Source organism: Telmatherina bonti (genome assembly GCF_933228915.1).
Source record: "Telmatherina bonti genome assembly, chromosome: 22".
In the NCBI taxonomy this organism is placed as follows: Eukaryota; Metazoa; Chordata; class Actinopteri; order Atheriniformes; family Telmatherinidae; genus Telmatherina; species Telmatherina bonti.
Window position 1 is genome coordinate 22,666,421 of NC_136631.1, and position 27,418 is coordinate 22,693,838.

Consider the following 27,418-nt stretch of genomic DNA (forward strand, 5'->3'; position numbering starts at 1 on the left):
TTCAACCTCTATTGCCAATCAACCAGTAATGATGTGCTGCACCAATTCTTAAAAACAGGGCTGTAAATACATCACCTCAAATTGATGCTGTTTGATTGAATATGAGCAACATCTTATAAGAATCCTAATAATGTCATATTTTTCTCATATTTCTAATTTTGGATTTTTGTCTGTTTGTGTGCATTGAGACTATTACTCAACTGCAAAAGAAGGAGAATGCATTTATCAAATTGCAAGGCATCTGGAACTCAGCAGAAACATGACATGAACTTGGATAAGAAAGCTTGAGGAGCTGAATGAACTCAGTCAATAATTGATCCTGAAGGTTGAAATTGTATCTTTTTTATTCAGTACGTACAATATATTTAGTTAATTAGACTAAACAAAAAAGATTGTGGCGAGATATTTCATGCAAATGTACAGTAAATCAGTTTTTTGAATGTCAGGTGACCAAGATTTCCCGAATGAGCTGAATGCACAGCAGGACACTGTGTGCAATTGTGCTATTTGGCCACAAGATGTCGCTGCTGTCCCTCCTCACCTCGGTTTAAACTGGTCTGCAGGTTTATTTAAATGTACTTTATCTTCTCATGTATAAGCGTCATATATACACATATGTTATTAACTTGTTTTTTAACTATTCGGAAGAGATTGTCCATACACTGCCTTTGATTGTGAATAAATATATTTTTCAAATTTATTTTAAGTTTAGAACCATTGGATTTTTTTGCATCTCATCGACCTAACTTGAGCGCTCAGAGACTGAACCATACTGAACCCACCCGGAGACCCGCCTCGTTCATTCAATTGGTCTGCTCCAAACCTGTTTCACGCAGCACGCAGTCTGTCAGTCAACACCACGCCATCCTCCTCCTCCTCGCTTGGCATTATCCTGGTGTGTGCCCACCTTATTCCAGCGACGAGCGACTCGACAGCTTTCCATTTCAACTTAATATAATTTCCGCTAAAGCCGCCGGTTCGGCACGCGCTTCCTCCGATATTTCTGGCTGCCGATGTGGCTTTGCGTTTCACCGTCGGGATGAGTCAGGATGTGATGGGGTGCTGCCCTGCTGTTGCTAGCTAGGCGGACAAATTCCTTCAACCAGACTGTCGTTTCAATCACTGCGGGCTGACACTACATTAGCCTAGGCGCTGTTTAGTGAGCTAGCGGGCTAGCAGCCCAATGAGCAAACGTAGCTGATGTAGTTGGACTTGCATCGGAGAAAACGCACAGACATCAGCTGTTAGTGGTTTGGAAAACGCGACGCTGCTGGTTTGAATCACTTTTTGCGGATTGTGAAGATTGAATAAGACAGCAGTGACAGGCAAAAAATAGAGAATTGGACCTCCAAGTGACACAAGGAGTTAATGAGATAAACAGGTAGTAAGTGGATAGTCTGTTCTAAGACGTGCAGCCAGAGCGACTCCTGGAGGCCCCTCAGTCCGCTAGCTCCCTCTCCTGTCTTAGTCTCCCGTGATTTGCGGTGAGGACACGGGTGAAGTCGCAGTTTTGCTCGGCTGGGGGGACTACTTGACAGCGAGGCCCCTGGCTAGTCTCCCCTCCCCCAGTCCCGTCCATCCATCCGTCCAGCCCGACTGGCCGCTTCCTTGCTCGAGAGCCAAGCGAGGGCCGGGGATCGGGGAGAAGCTGAAACCGTGAGCCAGTGCTTGTCAGGTCCGTTTGAACCGGGCTGCCAAAACCAGAGGGGATGACTCTGGAGTCCATGATGGCTTGCTGCCTAAGCGAGGAGGCGAAGGAATCGAAACGAATCAATGCAGAAATTGACAAACAACTCCGCCGAGACAAGCGAGACTCAAGGAGAGAGCTAAAATTACTACTGCTTGGTATGTAGCACGATCATCTTCAAGTGCTTCTTTAATTGTCATGTTTTGTGCCGCTAAATGGAAAACTAACAACAGTATTAGGCCTTCTTGGCACGGCAAGCAAATATGCTACCGAAACTGCTAGCTGACAGCTTGCCTTCATTAAAAAATCGTTGTGGTTTGTTATGTACAAAGTGCAAGGCGTTAACTAGCTTGCCTAATTAACATTAGTTACCTGGCTTGACCAGGCGCGTACCTCGAAGAAACATGGACGGATTGAGCAACAACAGGCCCAGGGCACAGAGGGGTGAAAGGCCCCTTCATTAGTCTTACCATTTACTTAAACCGAAAGCAAAAAAGTCAAAACACAACCCACAAATCGACAATTTGTGGTTGTTTTGAAGTTTGATTGCATAAATCTTCCGTTTCAGCTTTGAGATTTAGAGTAGTCACGTTACAGCATGCATGGTGCAAAATGAAACAGTTTAGGGAAACATATAATAATAATATCCTGCTTGACTAAATAAAAACAAAAGTGGTGAATTCACAACATTTACCATGACTTCAAAATGTCCGTGTGATGCAGCAAAGCATCCTTGTATTTTAGGGTTGCAGGATTCTGTTGTTCTGCAATTACTGCTAAAATGCTTTTTCCTCTTCTTCTCATTATTACCATTAATAAAACTGGGGGAAATAAACATCTGAATGAAACCAGAATTGGATCTGATTTGCATCCATAGTGAAAAAGAAAGAATAATTTAAAAAAAAAAAAAAAAATCTCCCAAAGTTATTAGTTGCTAGATCATTGACTTTTGCTTGAAACGGAAAAAAATGTGTATATTTTATGTAGTTGTATTAAAGTCTCCAACTCATAAGCTTCCATCTACTTTTGTGTTTCTTGTTCTCAAACCAGTTGCATAGTGTAGAACAGATGGTTTAGTACTTCAGCTTGTTTCAAAGCGACTGTATGTTTATAGACTTAGAATTTCTTTTGTATTTATTGATGGCTTTTTTTCTTGATGGTGTTTTGTGACATTTTTGTGTCTCATGGTTTAGTACAGAAAACATTATTTTTGCTTTATGCATTATTTTATGTTTCACCATTTATGTCTTGTGTTGGTTACTTGATATCTCATTGACATTTTTTGCATCCAATTAGGTGATATGTATTTAATTCTGCTTATTTTGCATCTCTTTGTAGCCATTCTGTGTACGGCATCTCATGGCAGTCAGCGATGCATTAAAGTTCATACTGTGGCAGGGCTTTAGCACTTTGGCCATCTGCTTAATGCTGCAATTTCTAAAGTATAACTGTGTATAGTTAATAACAACTACATTTGGCAGTAGCTACAGATTTACCACATTAGAAAACTGTAGCCTGCATGAATACTGTATGGAGAAGTTGTCTAATGCTCTGTATTTATCTTGTTCTGCTGATTTGTACATTTTAGGTAAAATTACTTGACATGGTCAAATTGTTTCTCTATCTGTCCGTCTTGCACTGTCAAGTTTAACAAAGTTTCTACCTCTGATGGCAGTGGTGGCATTAACTTTTGCTAAAATTGTAGCTGACCTATTGCTATTTGTATTCTTAAAGCTTTACTTCTCTGCTGTTATGGAGATGAATGCATACAGTTTTGCTATTTATACTAGTGAATAGAACAAGTTCTAGTTTTGCATTGTTTTAACCCATGTTGCATAAGAGGAGCCTTCAGGTTTCCCACCTAGTCCTTTCCTGGTGTCCCTTCCATTATTTCTGTATTTCTTCCATTGCTTAGTAGGCATCCATTGTCAAAAATCTACCCATCCAGAGGACAAGGTTGCTGAGGGATTTGCCCCCTCATCCTGGAGTCTAGCTGAGGAGGTTAGCTATTTTTGTTGCTGGTGTGTGGGCAGGTGGGAGCTGCTGTTGAATAAGTTGCTCTGCACTGCATTGATTCATAGTTCTGTGGACACAAAAAGGAATAGTTGGCCATGGTTTATCACTAATGTGTTAGTGTTTCTGACAGAAAAATGTTTCTTGTGTTCATGCATCTTCTAGCATGGTAAAATCTCAACTGCTTATACGTGATGGTATCTTACCAGCCACTTAAAAGCTTATTGGGGAGTTTAAAAAAAAAAAAAAAAGCAGGTGTCCATTTTTAGGACAATTAGAATTATCTAGGTTGCATCCTTAGTTTCAAAACGTTTGCTCCCATTTCTCACACACCAAAAGCAGCCCTGGTTATTTGACATGTGTGTCTCCTTTTATATCCCTGCTGAATACTTCAGCTCAGTAAAGTAGGCCACACTAGAGCCATACCATCGATGGGGCATATTCTGTTAAATTCCATACATGTGATTTAGTGTTATATTTTCCTCTACATGGTACTTGTTTTTGTCCTGTTGTTTTGGAAGCTTGTGTGCTGCAATCATATTTCTCAGTCTAGATCATCAGTGAAGGACTGGATGGACTAAAACATTTAAGGTTCAGGTAACACCTAAACTCTCTTAAGAGCTACTTTTTATTCTTTATTGGGGATCCTGTTCAAGTCTCTCCATCTCCTGTGTACCCCTTATTTTATAGCAGACATAAAAGGCCATTTATCAAAGTGTCAGTGTGAAAGAAAGAAAGCAAACAAGAGCTGCAATTAGTCATGCTGTAAGAGGGCCATCCTGTGTGAGTTAAGTCTGTTAGTGGATGCCTGGATAAGGATGTGTAAGGCAGGATTAGTTCAGGTTTTAATAGGCTTCGTTAAACACGTCGGCTGCTTAGACTTGGAGACTGACTCCTATTATCTCCTGGCATTATTCTCAGGGCCACAACCCTTGGTGTGCCGCCTGCTTCTCCACACCTCACTACAGGAAGAAGACCGTCTTTATCTCATAGTGCTTCGCATTAATATCTGCATTTTATTATATTAATAGTTCTTTATAATTGTGCGTGCATACAGCCTGCAGCACCTAAAAAACACAGTGCTGACCGGACTTAAGAAAAATGAAAACGATTTGTGAATTATCCAGGGAGATGTGGAGACAAGAGATGGCCAGTTTAGTAAGACTTGCTTTATGACCATTTTTGGTAGAATTCAACAGTTTATTGCTGAGTTGAACACTGGTCGTTGAGTAGTTTTCAGAAGTTGAAGCATGTCATTTAGTTGCTGGCAAGCAGAGAGCTGATGTAGCTGATATGTTGATCAGTAAAAAAAAAAAAAGATGCATTTGTCCCATGCTAACAATAAACAAACACTCTCCCTCCCGCTTAATAAAATGCATGTATAGTTGGGTTATATTTTTGGAGGACAGCACATATGTCCCTCTAAATACAGGGATGGGTGTGGAATTAAGATGTGTTAATCAATCATTCATAGAATCAACTATCAGTTTTCCATTTATTATTAATCATTTTTGAATTAAAAAAAAAAGTAGTATTTATAGACTATGTTCAGATGCAGTGAAAGTAGAAAAGTGTTTCCTCATTTAGATATTTACTACAAGATGAACAACTTGTTGCAGTTAAATGGGATTCATTCAATGGTTAAACTGGAAATTATGTTTTCACATACTACTTCAACACCATTAGAAGGTTTTATTGATAAATAAAAAAAAGTCATTATTTAAATTCTTGAATTAATTATGCCCAGACTACTATAAAAAAAAAAAATAAAAAAAAAAAATAGTTGTTTTTGGGGAGGTCTGAAAACATTGCAAATGGATAAATAAAGTTAAATAAATGTGGCTAACTTTCTCCGTAGGAGGTAATCTTGGATGGAAGTATAACCACATTCACTGCACCAACATTGTAACATGAAAGTAGGATTTTACTAGTGAAGAGCAATATTCTACAAATGCTTTATGCAACTGCAAGTCGACAGTCTTAATATGCAGCTTTTCACTCACAATTTGAGGTCACGGGTTTAATCATCTGACAAAAGAAGCAGGCAAATATGTGAATGACAGCAGCTTTATTGGGAATTCAGCTGTACTAATTTACACATTTTACTTCTAAAATAATTTGGCGTGGTGATAGCGCAAAATGTCGGTTAACGATATTTTCTATTTTTATTTATCTTTTTCTACCACATTATGGGGTAGCAGCTACAAATTATTAGATGAGGCTGTTCTGTTGGAGGCTCACTCTACAAAAACTGGTGTACGGATGTTTTCTGTGCATGGCAAGGCATCCTGGTGATAGCTTCTCAAGTGATCACACAAATTGAATGTGTTTCCCCTTTCATTGTTCGCCACCTGAGTGTGCACATTGTATTGAGCTGTACTCCGTTATTTTCAGTGAGTCCAAATTGGTTTTATATTTTTGACATGGTGATGTCTTTTCTTCTTAACTACTTAAATTTTCTAGGAAGATAAGCAAAGTATAAATCTGGGATCATCCTTTTTCTGTTTCAGCAAACACTTATTCTCTACTTTTCTGCTCAGTTTCCCTCCTTAGTCTACTAGCATGTCATTGTTTTAAATGTTTTATTCTTAATAGATTTTTCTTTTTACCTTTCGGGTTTTCTCATCAGTTGGCAACCAGCTTAAAGCCCCAGTGTGTGAGAATTACTCCCATCTCGTGGTGTTCTTTTTGGGAAAAAAAAAAACGACCAAGTACTGCTCAACGTTGAAGTATGGTAATACCTCCGCCAAGTGGGGCTGCTTGATTATGACAAAAATTATAATCACGATTATTTTGACTGAAATTGAGATCTCGATTATTTAACACAATTATTCAGTATTTTTAAGCAACGTTGCGCGTCGTAGAGTTCTCGACTCCGTGTCGCGCATTATAATCCACGATTCTGAATTGTTTAATCCGCTTTTACCGCTTATATAGGAACTATTTTATGTTTGCCTTGATATGTTTCATGCCAAATAACCGCTGTCAGGCTACAGCGCATTTCTCTCATTCAGCTGTTAAAAGAAAGCTGATTTGAACCAGCTGATTGTGTTACTTTGGTAATGCTCCGTAACGGAGGGATAACTCGCTGAACTACGTGTGCGTTTCTACCAAAATAATGCAGCCAGTTCTCAATGACAATGGTATATACTATGTTGTAGTGAATACATTGACCTGCTGCCGGAGCAGCCTGAGACTGGCCGCCTGGTGGTGCTTTAGGACGATACAGTAACTGCAGAACAATATGCACGTCAAGTCAGTCGCCAGAACACCAGAAAAGTCTCTAATAACTCCAGTAAAAGTTGCTAGATTTGTCGCTAGTCGGTTTTAACAAAAAGTTGCCAGATTTAGTGAGAACAGTGGCTGAATGAAACCAAAGCGGCTGTGGGAGGAGTTTACAGCACAGCGCTGCAATGCCAGTGACGCTCGATTAGCAACTGAACACGGCAGGAGAGGAAACTGCTAAGAGAAAAATAATCGCACTCTTTTATTTTAATGATCGTTGAAAACTGAGATCATAAATGAGATTAAAATCCGATTAATCGCCCAGCCCTACTGCCAAGGAGGTTATGTTTTACCCGGCGTTTATCTGTTTGTCTGTTCGTTTTTGTTCAAGATAACTCAGAATGTTATGGACGGATTTTCATGAAATTTTCAGGAGTTGGTAATGTGAAAAGGAAAAACTGATTTAATTTTGGTGGTGATCCGGATTACAGTTTGGATCCAGAAACGTGTTAAAGGCCTTGGTGGAGGTTTGCCCTCTTCGAGTGCTTTTCTAGTTACCACTGCTGAAGCTGTGGAGAGTCACAAATGTAAAAAATGTTAACACTCCACAAGTTGGAGCATCCCGTCAGGTGATGAGGTTTAGAGCGATACATAATTCTGTTTTGTTACTGATGCTGATAAATTACAAGCATGCCCTCCATGTATTTGTTATCAAGCTACTGCTAATAGCTAATGTCATCGTAAGAAATTTTGACTAAAGGGAGGACACCATCCCCCACCCCCTTGATAAATCATGAGGAAAATAGAGCTGAAAGAAGCACATGGTCACCTGCTGGTATGAATTCTGTGAAGAGTAACAGCATCTGTTGCAATGGAGCTTTTCCATTGTAGGCTAACTAGCAAATTAGCCATCTCTGCTGTTTTATAAAGCAAGTAACAGAAAATTAGCTGATTTAAATGACAGGATAAAGTAGTTGCTGGGCTTCTCTGCCTGGTTTCTAACTTAATACCAAAATAAACTTCACTGTTAGATTGAATTAACTTGCCTGTCCAGATACAACCATCAGTTTTGAAGTTCGTCTGCCTTATGAATTGTCTATCTGGTAAACGCTACACTGTAGACTCTTGTTTCCTCCCAGTTATTTCTTTTATTGGCTATTTTTCCCTCCCATACTCTTTGCTCTTGCGGGGCAAAGAGTATGGGTGGTTCTCCATTTCAACAGTAATTCATGGCTAAAACGTGTAATGATAACAAATTTGTCTCCTTTCAGCTACCCTATTAAAAGATCGCGATGCAACATGGCAGCCTTCTGTTGGGTGTGCCGCCAACTATAAATTAGTAAATAACTCATTCTAAACTATGCGAGTGTTGTCAGTTGGATGCAATTGTGATTAGACTTCGATAAAATATGTATTAATTCAAATACTTGATTTTTTGCTAATAAAAAGCCAAATTAGTTCGTAACTGTACCTTTTTAAATTTGCACCAGTTTGTGGACTTGTGTGTGCTGAGGAGTACACAGCTAGCTCTGTAGATGGATTGACTGAAATTGTCTCATGCTTATCACAAGAGATACACGTAAATTTATTTGCGGACTAATTTTGAGATTGTTCATTGCCAAGTCTAATTGATAATAAGCTCTTTCTTCAGTAAATGTTGGAGGCTCTTTGTGATTAAATCCACAACAATCAGTGAACATCCAAGAGATGCAGTCTGTTGTATATTGTAGCCCACATTGTAATGCTCTACCAAACAGCTCAGTCAAGTTAATTAAATCCAGTTTTAGTACATAATGTGTTACTGCTGACTGTAGTAGCATTGGAACTTTAATAGGTCTTTTATTAAAGAATGGGTAAAGCTAAAACGGTTAAATTAGTTTATTAGAATTATATTTGGTCACAATTTTCAATTTCCGTCCTTTATAGATTAGGTAATTTGTTAAGAATACCTCATTGTTGCGGTCACCTTGCATTAAGAATTGCAGCTTAAATGGTTTTAATATGTATGGAATTCAAAAATCATAAGCAAAAGTGTTTGTGTTTTAAAATGCAATCAATCAATTTGAAAGAAAAGCAGAAGGTTGAACGTGTCAGACTTGTAGCAGTACATAAGAAACACAGTATTTGGAAATAATGGTCCATGTGGATTTTAATTGTTTGTTGTTTGGAGAAAATTTTTGTGTTTAGCTTGAACAATTCCAGATTTCCTTTTCTTTTTAAATGAATTCCATACAGAATGGGGTTATTTTTCTTTTATGAATCCAGGTCAACCCTCCTTCAGCACAGAACCAACTGTATGCCCTCAGGGGCATCTTACTGAATCCACGTTTTTTTCAAAACGGACAATTTGGTTGGGTTCTTTATTTATTTATTTATTTTGTCGGACTCATAAAGCTTCCATACTAAGTAAACAGTGAGTGTGAATGTTAACCACTTAACTTCTCTGCTAGTACTGCATCAGCGCTGACAGTCTGTCACCCCTATCTGGCCGTACCAGTAACTTCCTGCTTCAGACCAACGATTTGCCTCTACTTGGTCAAAACATAGTGGGGCAGGAGCATGATGGCCTTTGCTGCGTTGGGTAAATGAACTTCTGGAGCTGTCAGTAAAGTGTAAATGGGTAGGGCAAATTCTGTTTGGTTGCTCAAACCGCTATAAGAGTTAAACCTTAAGCTCCAAGCCAGGCTCTTGGTCTACTAGCTGTCTTCAGCTTCTTTTGAAAATATGTGTTTCACATGTGACAGAAAGATTCAGTTTAAACATGTTTACTGGTGTACTGTCAGAAAGACACATTTGGACAACAGCCTTTGTGAAGCTGTAAGATGTAGACACATTGTCTGTTTTTATGTAGAGTCATTTGCCAAATCCTCATTGATTTTTATTGTTCATGCTGATCCTCCTTGTGTCAGTAGTACTTCTTGTTACCAAGTTTAAGCATGCTTTACCAGAATAGTCTGAATGAACCAGGAAGAGGATCAGAGGTTAGGCTCAGACGTTTATTGCGGATCTCACTACTTGTGCCAAACCCTCTTATTTTGATCATATATGGCAATAGAGATGTTGTAGCTCTACTCCTCTGTGGCTGAGTCTGTCGACTGTGTGTGTCTGATTAGTGCTTTTACTGCCAGCCAATGTCGAGCCACATGGATGGTCTTGGTCAGGTAGTAATGCTTGGGATTCTCTGAACTATTGTGAGACATATTCAACAAAAGTTTATTTGTCGGCCAAGTACTGATTAGAGCTCTTCTGCTTTAGGTTGCAGACATTAGACCAGGGTGAAAACTGTCATTGCCAAGGGGTTTAATTTATGTGAGGCAGCTTTTACTCTGAGCTTTGTGTCTTGTTTGTGCTTTCTGGTAAGTTCATGAAATTAAAAAGGTTGCCAGATGTCAATTTTCAGAACACTTGATGTGTTATTTATCACTCACTCCCGAGCTCTGTCCACCTACGCTATATGAAGAATGGTATTGCAGTAAGATTAGTACAATGTTACCAAAACTAGTCGGTGCAAGTGAGCAATGTAGCTTAGATGCTGCTTTGGAGCTTTTTGCAGTGTATGGAAAATTACTAACTGATAATGGTTCATTATGATTCACTGTAGACAACATTTCTGCTGTTGTCAAAAAAAAAATCTGTTTTCCATATCTTGTTAAATAAATTATGTATAGGTAATAAAAAAAGAAAACAACAACTCAAATATAAAGTTTCAAAGCCACAATGAAAAGGCTGCTTGCAAATGAAATCCTTTCTAATTGTACTGACGGTGGCCAAAGCTCTTACATAGTGATCCAGTTCTGATCACCTCAAAGGTTATTAATCATTAATGTTGAATAGTAAAAGTGAAACAGCATGTGGAAAAGAGCAAAGGAATGTCATGAAACAAATCCACAGCCAATCTTCCACCATGAATAGTGTAACAAAGTTTAGGTTCCTTGTGATTTAGGACAAGCAAAAATTAAATTTGTTTATTTAATGTTCTTTGTGCCTCTACAGACCTGAGAGAAATGTGTGCAGTTTGCTTTTGATTTTGTGGCAAAGAACATTTTAAGACTGGGGGGGAAAAGCAGAAACTGGTCATTTGAGAGAGAGAGAGAGAGAGAGAGAGGGAGAAAAAAAAGTTGTTCAGACCTGTAAGGCGCCACATACTTGGGGCACTTATTTCCCCAAAGGCGGAGTTAATTAGTTTTGTTAAATTCTACATCTACAGTTGAATAAGGAATCACTTCTTTCTCCTTTGTGTCACTTTATGTCAAATGGCTTACTCTTGTCCTATTAGTCTTCAGATCAACATCATAAAGTATTCACACAAAGATGACTCTCCATCACAGAAGGCAGTTTCCCCTTCTAAACCCCTTTTCATGTCTCTGCTTGTTTGCAGTTAACACTTAGGTACCTTCTCACCTAGGCCTGCACATACTCCATCTGTAGCATAGTGTCTTTTACAGAGTTGGCTCGTCAGTGCACAGATGAACACGTTCTTAAAAGGGGTCATTGCTGCCTCTCTGGAGATGTAAGGGCGAATGAGGCTGAATGAGTCCCATATACTGCTGCAACCCGGGTCCCCAGACAGGGTGGTGGCGTCGCCTGTGTTTCTGTTTAGTGCCAGTATTGTCATCCACATTTGTTGTTAACAGGGTAATATGTTCACTCATGTTTACTCCCACTAGCTGCTCCTCACGGTATAGCCCACACTTTTCTATGATCATCCACTTTTGTCACCAAATTCTTCATCCTGTTGGATATTGAAAAGCTCTACCATATTTAAACCAAGCTGTTTTTATGTCTTCCGAATTTAATCTCCATGGTGAAATTCCCCAAACAATTAAGTTGCAGTGGCCTCAGAAGTAATCTCACTACCAAACATTTGGCTGTTTTCATTGTGAGCAGTAGGGCTGGGCGATTAATCGGATTTTAATCTCAGTTATGATCTGGGTTTTCAACGATCATAAAAATAAAAGGGTGTGATATTTTTCTCTTAGCAGTTTCCTCTCCTGCTAATCGTAATTGAGCGTCACTGGCATTGCAGCACTGTGCTGTGAACTCCTCTCACAGACGCTTTGGTTTCATTCAGCTGCTGTTGCCAACTTGGCGACTTGATCGCTAAATCTGGCAACTTTTTTTGTTAAAAGCGACTAGCGACAAAGCTAGCAACCTCTACCGGAGTTATTAGAGACTTTTCTGGTGTTTTGGCGACTGGCTTGAATGCACATATTGTTCTGCAGTTACTGTAACGGACGAGCAACGGGAGCCCCTCCCGTCCTAAAGCACTCGCAGGCGGCCAGTCTTGGTCGGCTCCGGCTGCAGGTCAATGTAGAATAACTGCAGTAGGTTGTGGAAATTCACCACAACATAGTTTATACCGTTGTCAGTGCAAACTGGCTGCATTATTTTCCGATACATAGTTCAGAGAGTTAAACACTGTAATATCCCTCCCTTACAGGGCGTTACCATAGCAACTTGTTAATCAGCTGGTTCAAATCAGCTGCCTTTTAACAGGTGAATGAGAAAAATGCGCTGTAGCCTGACAGCGGTTGTTTAGCATGAAACGTAAGGCCAATGTAAAATAGTTCATATATAAGCGGTAAAAGTGTATTAAACCACTCGGAACCGTGTATTTGACGGTTATAATGCACGACACGCAGCGTTGTTTAAAAATACTGGATAATTGTGTTAAATAATGGAGATCTCAATTTCAGTCAAAATAATCGTGATTATAACTTTTGTCATAATCGAGCAGCCCTAGTGAGCAGTTGAGCATAGGGTTTGTGTTGCAGACAAGCATAGTGCTGCTACCTCTGAGGCTTTTTTTTAAAGTGAGCCCCCACCCTTTCTTCTCCTCTTTTTGCTTACCCAGTGCTACCTAACCGAAACAAAAGTCAGCGCACTTTCAGTCAACGGACAAGGCCATTCTAAGGTGGTCCATTGAATACTCGCGAGTTTGCCAGAGTGTGCACGATGTGCAGTGTGTGCTACAGCATATATGTTTTGATTTGCAGCTCTGACACCCACGCATGTATAACGCTCAGTAGATGCTGAAACATTAGGACAAAGCAACACATCCTGATAGCAAGAAACAGAAGAGACACTGACAGCAAGCAGCAACAGTTTAAAAAAAGAAAAAAAAATGTTTTGTTGTATTTATGCTTGTGTGTTTTGAAGCCCTCTATAGTCTGCGTAGCCTAGGCCATTGCAAGAAAAATGGTAGAAATTGGGACATCACTGTGGAGGTAACAGCCATGCCTTGAGGTTGACCACAGCATCCGTGTGTGTCCACAGTTGGTTAGGCAGGTGGTGTGTGTCTCGTGTTGCTCCAGGCTGTCTTGGCTCATTCTCTTGTCTTTGATTGCCTGAAAGTTGTTGTTTTCCGAGATGAATGTAGTGAAGGATTGAGGCTCATGCTGCAGTTTGTTTCGGCCTGTGCCTGTCTTGATTCATACTTTTCTAAGGTGCTAATAGAAATGTTAACACTTGAGTCAAGTTATGAGGTTTTTAGATTACATTAACCTCTGCTGTTTATGCAAATGTCTTTTCCCCTTGCAGAGGTTGCATTGCCATGTGGTACCTTAAAGGACAGTTCATAAACCCAGATAAACCAGCAGTGCTTATACCTGTGGTCATTTATATTTGTGTATATTTGCATGCAGGTTTGTAACAATGTTGATAATCTCCTGGGAAAGCAGTGGCAGGCATTGCAGAGAGGGAAGCCAGGTTTAGCTTAGATGGCCTTGCTTTTGGCCATCCATGTCAGCATTTGAAAGACAATGGAAGAATGATTTGATATGCGAATGCGGTAAATAAATCTGCTCTGTTCGGACTGTGTGGCAACCTTGGCTCGACCAAAACTGCTTCACTTTGACTTGACACACTGCTGTCTGTCAGGTATTGTGTCACAAGCTGACATCAGTTGCATTATGTAAAGGCTTATGAAAGCTAGTCTTGCTGCTGAGGATACAGGTGAAGTGCTTATCACCTTTACACGATGGATAGCCGTACTATTTTCGCACAGTTTTCTTTTTTCTACTTCTGGGGGTGTGAGCTTTCAATTCAAAACGTACTCCGTTGTCGACAGGTTCCCTTTGACAAAGAATCTGCAAAAGACTGGTGTGGGGGCTGAGTAGTGTACATTGCACTGTTGCATTGGGACATAATCTCACTTGTCTTTCCTTTTTTCTCTCACACTCCTATCTGCTTAGAACAGAGCGCGTTGTCAAACCCAAGTAGTGTGTGAGCTATTCAAAGGTGACCTCCTTTTTCTAGGTCATTACCAAAAAAGAATGGATGGATTCTACTTATGAATATCCAAAATTCTGACAGAGAGGGATGAGTATGGAGAGGCATATTTCTTGCCTAGGGGAGGTTATGAGGGGTTGTGATGAAATGAAGCAGGGGAGGATGGTGGGGGGTGAGAGCTGTTGAGGGCATGGAAATGGTTGTGGCTGGCGCTGGTGCAATCTGGGGAGGAAAAAGGGAAGACAGAGGCACGTAGTGTGTTGTCTGGTCAAAGGGGGACATGATAGTTACGAGAGCACAGCGGAGGGAGATCTTGTGACGGGGTCACGAGAAATAAATCAGACATTAGGCTTAGGAGTGAGCTTCTTGGTCCTCTGCTGAAGCAGGCTGCAGTCACTACCAGCACAGTCCCTTACAAAGAATACACTCTCTGTGTTTCACTTCCTTTTTTGTGTGTATGTGTGTGTGCGTGTTGGCTAGACAATCAGTTTTTATTGGTCCATCTACCTTGTAGGTATCAGTTTGTTGCCCTCAGTGTAATGTAATGCAGTGATACAGCAATGCAGTTTTGTTAGAGGTGGAGGAGGGCCTTTTTTTCATCATCACGGTTCAAGACTTTTGAAGCTCCACTTTTACATTTGAGATTTAAAAAAATTTCTTCTTGCAGGAACAAGGGACTGGCTATCCAACCTGCTGCTGACCTAACACCCCCCACCCAAAAAAAAAAAGGAAAAAAAAATCTTAGTGTAGATCGGGCCCTTCTTCTCTGTGATAAACCAAAAGATGAAGAGCACAGAGCAAGCCTGAGGGGCTCTCAGTTATATTTACTGTCTGCTACGAAAGAGAGGAGAGAGAAGGGGCGGATGGGAGGGGTTTAAAAAAAGAAGGGAGAAAAAAAAGCACAGGAACGAAAAAGCGAGGGAGCCAGAGGAGGGGTTGCTATGGTAACGGAAATATGGCTGTTCTTCAAAAACCTTGAATGTAGGTGGCAGTGAGATGTGTGTGTGTGTGTGTGTGTGTGTGTGTGTGTGTGTGTGTGTGTGTGTGTGTGTGTGTATGTGTGTGTGTGTGTGTGTGTGTGTGTGTGTGTTTTTCTTTTCCCACCTCGTCTTTTCCTTTCAGTTTTGCAGATATTATGGATGTGCTGGATCCATCTTGATATCACAGAGAACTGAAATGCCATCAGTTTTTTTTTTTTCTTTTTCTTTTCATGACCTAAGGATTGTGTTTTCTGGCCAGTAGAGGATTGATGGCTCATGTGAAATTGGGGTTAGACTCAACAGACCACCATTTTCAACCCAATTTTTGTAAAAGGGTTAATTTAATCAGAACAGCTTAAATTCAACTGAATAAATGTTTTTCTGCTATAATTTAAAGGAATTAGAATAAATGACATGCCTGTACAAAAAAAAAACAACAAAAAAAAAACATTTCCTTAACTCCTTTCCATGTGTGCAAATCTGGAAACAATGCACCATTTCAGATGTTTCAGTGATCTTGCATCCAGATATGGCCTAAAGAGGGCAGAGGAGGGTCACAGAAGGAATGTAGTGACCCCTACTGTCACCTTTGGAAGCCGTAGTTGAGCACTGCATCCTGAATTTAGGGCAAGTTGTCTTAATCATTTTAATTGAGTTAACTTATATTTTCTCCCCCACTCATCTCTCTTTGTCTTCCTAGAAGTATTTTTGATTTGTTCACTTTCCACACTGTAGGACCTTTCCTGACGTTGGACAAAGAAGCTTTGACATTTTTGTCGTCATAACCCAGTTTAGTTAATCAAGTTGGAATTTAAATAGTTTTATATGTTATGAAATCTCTCTGTCTTAGTTGGACATCATTTATTAATGTATTGAGAAGCAGACATTGGTAGCAGGCTGTGCCGATTAGCCATGCTTATTGTTGCACGGACATAAGATAAGCAGAATTACACGTCCGCTACACAGCTTTTTGACTGGCATTAAAGTCTTCATTCAAGATGTCTTTTATGTAACATTTGTCTTGCAAACTGTAACTGAGATATCATTAACAAAATAACAAGGTGTTATTTAGTTACATTGTGACATTCTCAATGAGATATAAATGAAATATTCAAGGAACGTCCCTTGGATAAGTTTCCTAATTTCACTAAATATGTATTGAATGTGTTCATAATGCCTGGTGAATGATGGCTGCAGTATAATCTCAAGTGTTGAAGGTGTTAAGTAGGCAGACTTGACTGACATTTTAATTTATAACTGGTCAGTATTTGTCCTTAGTTTTCTCCATTTCATGAGGAAAATCAGGCACATTTACAGAATTATAATAAAAAATTGTGAAGAAGGTTTTTAACACAACAAAATGCACATGTTCTGGCAACATGACTGCTGAAACTAGTTCTGCATGGTGGGTCTGAACAAAGAAAATACTGAAGGCTATTTGAAGTTGCAGATCAGTAACTAAAACAAAAGGTTGAATCGCTAATATGCTTTGCTATAAACATAATTCTAACACAAACAGTTCATAATGAAACTTTACCTTTCTTCTATGCATGAGATGAGTTTGTCAGGAATCCAGATAACAGAGCTTTTCTCTATAGAGCACAAGTTCCTCATATGAGGGTTACAGTGAGCTTTATATACAGTAGCAGGCAACTGATAGTGATGATACATCAACAAACAATCTCATATGTCACAGCATCTTCACATTATTATATAACCACAAATATTCTGTGACTCCATTTATAAATACATTTTGGCAAGTCTTAATTCCCCATTTTATTTACTGTATTCAAAATCAGCCATTTATTACTATAAAAATCTGCTTAGTGTCCCACCGCAGAACTAGACTGTCTTTATGCATCGTGCAGCAAATCAAGAAATTACCTGCTATTCTCACCAGCGAGTTAGGGCTGCTCGATTATGACAAAAATTATAATCACGATTATTTGACTGAAATTGAGATTTTGATTATTTAACACAATTATCCAGTATTTTTAAACAACGTTGCGTGTTGTGGTGTTCTCGACTCTATGTTGCACATTATAACCGTCTAATGCACGGTTCCGAGTTGTTTAATCTGCTTTTACCGCTTATATAGAAACTATTTTACGTTTGCCTCGATGTACATTTCATGCCAAACTGCTGTCGGGCTACAGCGCGTTTCTCTCATTCACGTGTTAATCAGCTGATCTGAACCAGCTGATTAACTCGTCGCTATGATAACGCTCCGTAACAGAGGGATATTAGTGTTTAACTTGCTGAACTACATGTGTGTTTATATGAAAAATAATGCAGCCAGTTTGCACTGACACTGGTATAAACTATGTTATAGTGAACTTCCACAACCTACTGCAGTTATTCTACATAAGGGGTCACCAACTCCAGTCCTTGAGGGCTACCATCTTGCAGATTTTAGTGTTTCCCTTGTATAACACATTTGATCCAAGTGAAAAGGTTCTCCAAGAACTTGTCATCTTCTGCGCCTGCCTGTTAATGAACCATTGGTTTGGGTCAGATGTGTTATACCTGGAAAACAATAAAACCTGCAGGATGGTAGCCCTTCAGGACCGGAGTTGGTGACCCCTGTTCTACAATGACCTGCAGCCGGAGCCGACTGAGACTGGCCACCTGTGAGTACTTTAGGACGGGAGGGGCTCCCGCCGCTCGTCTGTTACAGTAACTGCAGAACAATAAAATCAGTCGTTAAAACACCAGAAAAGTCTCTAATAACTCCAGTAAAAGTTGCTAGATTTGTCGCTAGTCGGTTTTAACAAAAAAGTTGCCAGATTTAGCGAGAAACTCGCCAAGTTTGCAGCAGTGGCTGAATGAAACCAAAGCGGCTGTGGGAGGAGTTTACAGCACAGCACTGCAATGCCAGTGACGCTCGAATAGCAACTGAAGACAGCGGGAGAGGAAACTGCAAAGAGAAAAATAATCACACCCTTTTATTTTCTTGATCGTTGAAATCCCAGATCGTAATTGAGATTAAAATCCGATTAATCACCCTACAGCGAGTAGTAGTAGCCTTTCTTTGGTGGGCTTGTTACGTTTAGCTTTAAGTTTCATGCAGATACTTAAGTCCAGAGCCAGAAGTTATGTGACAATAGGCAAATACATGGCGAAGTGACCTTCCATACCAAAGCATTTGATAAGATGAATCGTAAAATTTACTGGAAACATCTATTAAGAGGTCAATATAAAATGCACTGTCCCATCTAAATAAACAGTCAAATTCGTTAAAGTAAAATGATGAAAAATTTATATTTGTATGAAAAATCAGTAGAAATTACTGCTATGCTGCCAGTTACTATTTTTCCTCTATGCTAGCTGTTTTTGAAGTTGGATGTTTGTTTATTTTGATGAGAAAAAAAAAATTAAATCTGTATTTAAAATTTTTTCCCCAACTTTTTCCCTCGACAGTTATCCAATTTTTGTTGTAGAAACACCATATGAATTTTATTTTTATATATTTACAAAAGAGCTACAATATTTATAAAACATATCCATATTGTAGCTCTTTTTAAAATTTTTTATTCTTTGTGCTTGGCTTGTGACCAATCCTCTCTCTTGTCATCTCATACACTTAGATATGTCTGCATATTTCTATAACCTCATAACATTAGTATATACTTTTTTAAAATATGGCTCTTGTGGATGAATGTCGGACCACCTTATCATTAGCATCTTTTTAGCTGTGTTGTTCGACCACTCTTTTCCCCTTAGTGTAACTCTGCTTTGTTCTGTCTGTGCTCTGTTCAGGTACGGGAGAGAGTGGAAAAAGTACCTTCATTAAGCAGATGAGGATCATCCATGGAGCTGGCTACTCAGACGAAGATAAGAGAGGCTTCATCCGACTTGTTTACCAAAACATCTTCACCTCCATGCAGGCCATGATCCGTGCCACTGAGACTCTGAAGATCCCATACAAGTTTGAACAGAATCGGGTTAGTGCTGATCTACCAAAATGAGCGTAGCATCAACATTCCTCTTTCCCACGATTTATCTTGGAAAGTAGTATATACTTTGTGGATGGATTCTGGGAAACGCTGCTTGCTAAACCAGAATTGAGCTAAAAAAAAAAATTGTAAAAAAATGAATCCACACAATTTTTTGCGGTTTGAAACCACGTTCTGTACATACCACAATAATGAGGAAATAAGGTCAGTCTTTGGTAGTACATTGCATTACAAGATTGGATAGATAGATATGCTAATTTGAGTGGTTTATAGTTTAATCCAACTATCCAACTAATCCAACTTCAATTCAAAATCATAAATAGGTTCCCCTTACTTGAGTAATTCTCTTGGAAAAAAAGACTGAATGTTAAAGTTAAACCGAATTAGGTGGTGTATATATGCATACACATCAACAGCTAGACAGAATAATAATGTTAGACTGCCTCCTAAAAAATAAGCAGTCCCTAAAAAAAAAAAAAAAAAGATTGTGCAGGACTTGTTTTACACCTTGACTCTAAATTGGTTGTGTTGAAATATGAGGCAAACATTTCTGTTGTACATGTTTATTTTCTTACCTTCTGATAAATGGGCATAAAATCTAAGAATTTGTGACATTTTCAGACATTGGTCCATTTATCAATATTTATTTCTCCATTTATCAACATATACTGTGCAGGTAGATAGATTTTGTTTTAGGTCAAAAAGAAAAAAAAATTCTGGCATGAAACACGATGCACGTAGGTTGTCTTGCAAAAACATTTTGGTGGAAATGGATGAGGTGGGTGGTTAGGATTGGCTGTTCAGTGTAAACAGACAGTGAAGAGAGTTATATATATATCCAAACTCTAGGTTAGAGTTTATGGGAGTAACTTAGATCTTGTAACTTTACCTTTGCTTATTTGGCCTGTTGTCGTCATTGTCTGCTTCTTAGCTCTTTCCTTACATGTCTTTCCAGGCTAATGCCATGCTTGTGAAGGAAGTGGATATTGAGAAGATCAATGGCTTTGATCAGCACTATGTTACAGCTATTAAAACCCTGTGGGCTGACCCAGGGATCCAAGAGGCCTACGACCGCCGCAGGGAGTACCAGCTCTCTGACTCCACTAAATAGTACGTCCATCCATTATGTGTGTTTTTGTCTGTGGGTGGGATATCTGTCTGTATTTTAAGGATAGCATTTATGTGCATCTTCAAAGCAGAGAGTGTATAGTTTATCATAGTGTTTAGTGACTGTGCTTCTGATATTGGTTTGGAAATTATTTTCATTATTTATTTTGAAAAATGCGTCTTTAAAAGCATTGAATATTGACTTGACCAAAAAAAAAAAAAAAAGGTCATTCTTTACCATGATTTAAAGCTGGAATAATTAAATGCATTAGTGAAGTGGTGGGACTACATATTCAGACCTGGAAAATCAATGCAACTTATATGTCCTAGATTTGTCATCTTTAGTCAACAACCATATATACTTTGGAACAGCTGGAATGATTGTGGTGAAAGTGTGTGTATGCGTGTGGGCGAGAGCGAGGGTGCAACACAGAACTCAGAATCCATCACAGTAAAGAGTGGGAATGACGCAGTGCTCCTGCTTGTCCCGCAGAACAATCAGTCATCCTTTTATGTATATATTTTTCTTAAAAAAATATTAGAATGTTCTGAAACTAACCATCACACACAGGTGCAGAAGTAAAAGTCACATTTGCTTTTTCATTCAGCTTAAAGCAGTTGGAAAAAGATGGAAAAAGCATAAAGGTGTTGTGTTGAAGTCAATATAACTAGATTTTCCTGACGTTTTCAGTTAAGGCAGATGTGCTACTCATCAAAAGTCTGGTGTCCTGAGATGAAAATTTGAATATTCTGATTTTTAGTTATTTTGTATGAATGAGACCTTAGATTTTATGTTGTGTGCCTTGTCTTTGTAGAAAAGGATAATCTACAAACTAAACTTCTCTTATTGTGTTGTACGGCTGTGTACAATTACCTTGTGAGTTTTGTACTGTAAGGCAAGTGGGACAGCACGATATATATCAGATCATCCATAGTAATGGCAGTCAAATGACATTTGTAAGCAGAAGAGCAGAAGAACTATTCACATTTAATTGTTCTGTAGTTTCTCTTCAGTAGTGAAATGTGTCATTGCGGTTTTTTACTACTGAAGGGAATGAATAGCCTGATGAAGAGTTCATGGTAAGCCAAACGGCTAATGTAGAGCAGGAGAGTGACTTTGAAGCCATGATCCTGCCTGTTGCTTCACTCTGGACAAGAACTGCGCACTTTTCTGTGTGTGAATCCACTCCATTATGAAGTAGAAATTAGATGCAGTTTATTGTAACATTTCTGCGTAAAACCTTCTGTAACATTTTCATGTTCAGCTTCATGGTAAATGTCTAGATTAGGAAATATTAGACTCCCAACAATAAAGACAAAAAAAACATGGCTATTTTTACTAGTTTGACCCCAGGCTACAACGCCACAAGGAAATGAATCACTTTTATAGTGCCCCCTGGTTGAGATGTTGATGTACTGCAGTTTTCTTCAAGTTTGCATGCATTAAAGTGTGTTTGTATTGCAGTGTTTTTGCATGTGTTTATGTGAGGAAAAGAAACTTGAGTAAATCCATTGAATGTGTCTTCATTCAAGTGTTATCCACATTGTTCGTGTATGTCTCCAGTTATCTTAGCGATATAGACCGTGTGACTGCAGAGGCATATGTTCCCACCCAGCAGGATGTGCTGAGGGTCCGTGTTCCCACCACGGGTATAATAGAGTACCCATTTGACCTGGAGAACGTCATCTTCAGGTACCCCCAAGGCACCATGTCTGCAGCATCACCAAGGCTAGAGGACATAAACCACTGATAACTATCAGAATAGAGACATGCTGGCTCATAAAGTGGGAGGATTTTTGTAGTTGGTTTAAAAAAAAAAAAAAAAAAAAAGGCTGAAAAAGGAAAACATTACTGGTATCTCATCTTTGTCATTACAACACAAAATTTTGCCCCTAAGTCATTAGTTCAAATAGATTGAGTTATTCTAAGGAGGTAAATGAGAATTATGTAATCTGATTAGGTATCAGTGGTTTGTGTTTAGAATCGTGCTGAGGTTCTGACCCCAGGATAAAGCCTCAGGCCAGACATGCTGCTCTGAAGCGTGTGGGGAGCAGCCACAAAATACCAGATAAAGAAGGATTAAGCAGCAATGTCAAAGATTCTCCAGGAATTCATTATGAAAATGTGCACAACAGCTTTCTCTGAAATATAGAATATTTAAGTGTTTAAAAATAAATACAAGTCAGGCTTATGTTTCCTGCTATCCTTGATATTGTTTTGTTAAATCCTTCTTTACATGATACAAGTGCTGCTAAAGTCTCTGCTTCTGCCACTGACACCACCTCACTGTGTGAACCATAATCCATCAATGACTTGACCTTGATGTTGTTTGTGCTTAGTATAAAAACAATGCTGCAAGAATAAGTTGATAACAAATCTCAAAAGTTTTATGGGTCTATGGAAAGAGTGCTGGTGGGGCAGTGGCACAAACTAACACCCTTTTGTTTCTGTGATGTGGCTTTTTCTGTGAATCATCTTCTACAGGACTGATCCACACTTTCCTGGAATGGCAGGGGGTTGCGGTAATTGCCTGTCACGCTTTATATAACTGTTCTCCTGTCTTCTTTTTTCCCCCCCTCTTTATCTCTTCCTTTTTTTTCCCTCCTTGATGGTCCTGCCCATAGTTATCTTTTGGATCTGGATCGTATTGCAGATCCCAACTATCTTCCCACTCAGCAGGATGTACTCAGGGTGCGCATCCCCACTACAGGAATCATAGAGTACCCCTTCGACTTGCAGAGCATCATTTTCAGGTAGAAAGATGCCTTTTTGTGGCTCCTGCCTTTATCCTTCAGTGTTTTGTCATGACATAATCAGCTCATTCAATGTGTTTTTTTTCTTTACATTATTTTTTATTCTTTTTTTTATTATTATTATTATTATTATTGGTCCTTCAAACTCCACAAAAAACATCTTTAAAAAAAAAAAAAAAATCCCTTCCCATTAACAGTTAGAAATCTTCCCTGTTTATATCCCACATCTATTCCAAACCATCAAAATGAACTTCTTACTTTTTGTCCTTTTTTTATTTTGTAATTTACCTGCTGCCATCAACAACAATCATATCACACAGAACACAACCCCCAAATGAACACAAAGTCCTATATTCTGGTGCCCGGTCTTTGTAAATGGGTCACCTCCTCTTTTCCTCCTCTCCTCCTTTCCTCTCCGGCTGTCACAAGAAACGAGGTCGTCCTCTCTGCGGTGGAGGAATGTTATTTTGGGCAGCAGGTCCTGGAGGGCCTATATTGGCCCTGGGTCTCTGTGGACCAAGGTGGACTGGGCCACCACCAGGGGGCACAATTGTATTCTGAATTGTAGCAGATTTTTCTTGTCAAGCTTTCACAGAATTTTGCTGTACCTGCATTTGCAGAGTAGTAAAAACCTTTTAAAAAGTAGCAAAGATATATTTAAATGTTTTAACTATTTATAAGCTGCTTTGACTTGAGGAAAAAAGTTCTTGACTAACTGAGTCAGTTGTCACAAATGAAGGCTTAATGAAACTGGGACCTGAAGTCCCTGATGAGTGAGGGGTGACATTGTCAAGGAGAAGCGTGGAAAACGTGAAATCTTATAAGAGCTTACACTTGCAACCTGTGTGTAAGTCAGTTTTTTTTCCTCTTTTTTTCCAGCTGGTAATGGTGATTGACAGCATGAATACTGCGTGTGCCCAGATCAAACTATTTATCTACATTTTCAGCTTGCCCTCTTTACCTTTACACTTCTTTATTAACTCCTCATCCTCACCTTTATCTCTCCTCATGCCTTGTATGTATGTCCATTCGGGAATGCCACTCAATTTGAACATCCCGGTACAATGGTATGATCAAACATGTCTGGATACATGGTGCTGTAATCTGCCTTGGTGCTGCCTTTGTGCGTCAGCACCACTTCTTTTGTGTATTGAACTTGTTGGAAATTACAAAAGGCACATTTCCTTGGACAAAAAAAGGGGACAGGAAATGTCTTTCAGACTTTCCACTTCATCACCAATGCCAAACTTCTTTTGTCTCCAAAAAAAGAATATTCATTATCTGCAGATGATGAAATGCAATTGAGGTTAGATTGTTGAAACTGACATGATTTCCCAAAGTGAGTGGCATTCCCTTTTTTTTTTTTTATTATTATTATTATATACACTGATGCTAGATCAGTAGGAAAAGGAAGCATTTTTATGGTGGCATGCATGATTCTCACAAAAGCATATTCACACTGCAGATCTATGTATTCAAATAGAGATCTACAAGTTTGCAGTGAAACACAGAAAATATTAATTGAATCTATCGTTTTGAAGGTGTTGAATCTATCAAATCTATTCAAGCCATTTAACAAGATTTTAACATTTTAAACAAATGGTTGGGACTCCTTCCTCCTCGTAATAAATTACTCCTTCTTATCATGTCTTTTTTATTTAAAGGACAGTAAAATTTGCCTTCATTGGTTCCTGAATGAGTGCCTTTATTTATTTAGGTCGAGTTCTGATAGTGTTTCAGGAAAATGTCCACTCAGTTGTATTTGGGATAACTGCACTCATGTCAAATACAAACCATGACTGATCTTGTCTTAAATTAATCTACATTATGCAGCTTATTAAAAAGCCATGGTTTGCAAATAATTTTACTACTTCTGCTACTAAATTTTGTTTGATGGATTCAAAACCTACAACAGAGCAGTTAAAATAAACTCTTAAACAGTTTAAACAAGGATTTAACCTGTTTAACACTGAGCAGGCAACCCTGTGATATTTAAATAGCTCCTTTAAAATAAACTAGGCCACCCAGGTTTCTATTCTAACACCCTTTTCTCCTCATCTTTTTTCTTTTACTTCTCCTCCGTCACCTTCGTCCTGTCATTAGGATGGTAGATGTTGGAGGTCAGAGGTCAGAGAGAAGGAAGTGGATCCACTGCTTTGAGAATGTCACTTCCATTATGTTTCTTGTGGCGCTCAGCGAGTACGACCAGGTCCTGGTGGAGTCAGACAATGAGGTGAGTGAGAAGAAACTTTTGGAGATGCTGTCATTACTTTACAACACCAGCTCTCGTCCTCAAGGGCTACAATCCTGCAGATTTTCCATGTAGGCCTATCCCTGCTCCAACACACCTGACTCAAATGAATTGGTCCTTTTAATGGAAGCCAGGTGTGTTGGAAGAGGGATAAGTGGAAAACCTGCAGGGTTTTGGACACCCCTGCTTTACAAGAAAAGTATTCAAATCATATTGTTGGTGCTAAAATGTCACATAAGTCTGTGTGCTGGAACAGTTGTTTCCTTTTAAAGTAAATGTAAATCTGAAGAAGTCACCTTAAATATTGTAGTTAAAACAAGATTCTTACTTCTATTTTCCATTTTTGCCATTCAGAACCGGATGGAGGAGAGCAAGGCCCTGTTCAGGACTATCATTACCTACCCCTGGTTTCAAAACTCCTCGGTAATCCTGTTCCTCAACAAGAAAGACCTGCTGGAGGAGAAGATCACTTACTCACATTTGGTGGATTACTTTCCAGAATTTGATGGTGAGATGATCCATATATACAGCTGTGTGTCACGAGTGATCAGAATCAGCCTTCTTGTGTGATTCCTCTCATTACTAATCAGATGCAGTCTCTTTGGGACTGGGCTGGGTGTTGTTGATCTGAGTAGTGAGCATAACTCGATCGATCCATTGATTGAGCAAAGCTTCTGCCCATCAGCACATCCAAATGCAACGGCCAATCTAACCATCACATCACACATCCTTTTAATACAGTAAAACATTGTTTGATCTACTAACAGGTAACAGGATTGAATGCATGTTGGGAAGAATACATAGACCTGATGGGAAGTAAAGAGGTATAGAGTTGATTTTGTGAACTTCCATAGTCTTTCCAAATGAAAGGGTCATTATTTAGTTCATGAATATTGTTTTGTACACCTGAAATAGCAAGTTGTTGCTATGCTGTAGAGCTGCAGAGTACATTTATTCAACTCCCCTTTGTGTCTCTTTGAACAGCCTACATATGCGCTACATTAATCCCTCCTGTCCACACCTGCAGATACACCATATCAGTGTGCAAGGAAACGAGGCTTGTTCAGTTATTGTTGCTACCTGAGTAGTTCTGTTGCACCATTTAAATGTTTCAGACCATTTTACAAAACTTTTTTTTCCAAGAAAGCTACTTATGGCTGCAGACAAGAGTAAATCATGTGCTATTGTGCGCTTAATTTTTTTGTGGCAGTTTTACTAAGAAAATGACTCAACTAGTATTTAGGGCAAGTGTGGCAGCCTGACATTTGACAACAGTATGAATATGAGTGAAATGTAATTGTAAATTAACATATTTATGACTGAAAAATACACTGATAGTCTTGAACATGTTGCTGAATCTGATCATGCTGAGTAACATCAGCATCAGATCACCTCGCCCTACCTGACATGTGTTAATTTTACCAGAATAAAATTTCCCACATGGATCCCATCAGCCACTTTCTTTTCCAAGAAATGAACCAAATGACATAAAAATGTATAAGATAGTAAAATATAGATACAAATGTTGCATGTTATTTTAAATCAGAATTAGTTACGACTTATGGAAGTTTTTGCATTTCAACATGAACTTGTCTGTGTTTATATTTAAGGTCCCCAGAGAGATGCTCAGGCAGCACGGGAGTTCATCCTGAAAATGTTTGTGGACTTAAACCCAGACAGCGACAAGATCATCTACTCTCACTTCACTTGTGCCACGGACACTGAGAACATCCGCTTTGTGTTTGCAGCTGTTAAAGACACCATCCTACAGCTCAATCTGAAAGAGTACAACCTGGTGTGAGGGCTCTCGTACGATGCACATCTCCTCCCCATTGCACAAATGCACATCTTTTTGGGAATGTGCTGTCAACTCCACATGCATTACACAGCACACTACTCAATACACTACTTACACAAAGTCACACAAACAGTACTTGTCTTTTTTACATTTTTTTTTTCCTAGTGCAGTGAATTCACAGATCCTCCCACTTGCAAATGTGCCCCTCCTCTTTCACCAAAGCCTCTTCCGCCTCCTACTCTCGGCAGCTTTTTGTGTCTGAGTCCTCGGCCCTCCCAAAGCTACTCCCTGTGTCACATTTGGCCACGGCTCCTGGCTCTGGCACATTTCTTCTGGCACACAAACCCTTCACACAAGCTAGACTGACTTGAAAAGATTTTTTTGGCATTCATGTACATGCATGTGTGTTTATAGGGG

At 39.2% G+C, this 27,418-nt stretch overlaps 1 protein-coding gene across 3 annotated transcripts; it reads left to right on the forward strand.

Moving 5' to 3' along the window:
• The first annotated feature begins 1,675 nt into the window (after positions 1–1,675).
• Positions 1,676–27,334, forward strand: LOC306772981 (guanine nucleotide-binding protein subunit alpha-11-like). 3 transcript variants are annotated; one of them, XM_079262660.1, is made up of 8 exons: positions 1,676–1,845; positions 18,895–19,079; positions 20,047–20,201; positions 21,763–21,891; positions 22,824–22,952; positions 25,056–25,185; positions 25,558–25,711; positions 26,814–27,334. In XM_079262660.1, the coding sequence occupies exons 1-8, from the start codon at positions 1,710–1,712 to the stop codon at positions 27,002–27,004; spliced, it is 1,209 nt and encodes a 402-aa protein (XP_079118786.1). In that variant the 5' UTR covers positions 1,676–1,709; the 3' UTR covers positions 27,005–27,334. The 3 variants fall into 3 exon arrangements, with proteins under 3 accessions (XP_079118786.1, XP_079118787.1, XP_079118788.1); XM_079262661.1 differs by lacking the exon at positions 22,824–22,952; XM_079262662.1 differs by lacking the exon at positions 21,763–21,891.
• The last annotated feature ends 84 nt before the right edge of the window (positions 27,335–27,418 follow it).

Excerpts from the sequence above, each read along its gene's own strand:
- LOC306772981 (XM_079262660.1), top strand. The coding sequence starts at position 1,710 with ATGACTCTGGAGTCCATGATGGCTTGCTGCCTAAGCGAGGAGGCGAAG. Across the intron at positions 1,846-18,894 it reads GCTAAAATTACTACTGCTTG|GTACGGGAGAGAGTGGAAAA; the intron begins GTATGTAGCACG and ends TGCTCTGTTCAG. Across the intron at positions 19,080-20,046 it reads ACAAGTTTGAACAGAATCGG|GCTAATGCCATGCTTGTGAA; the intron begins GTTAGTGCTGAT and ends ATGTCTTTCCAG.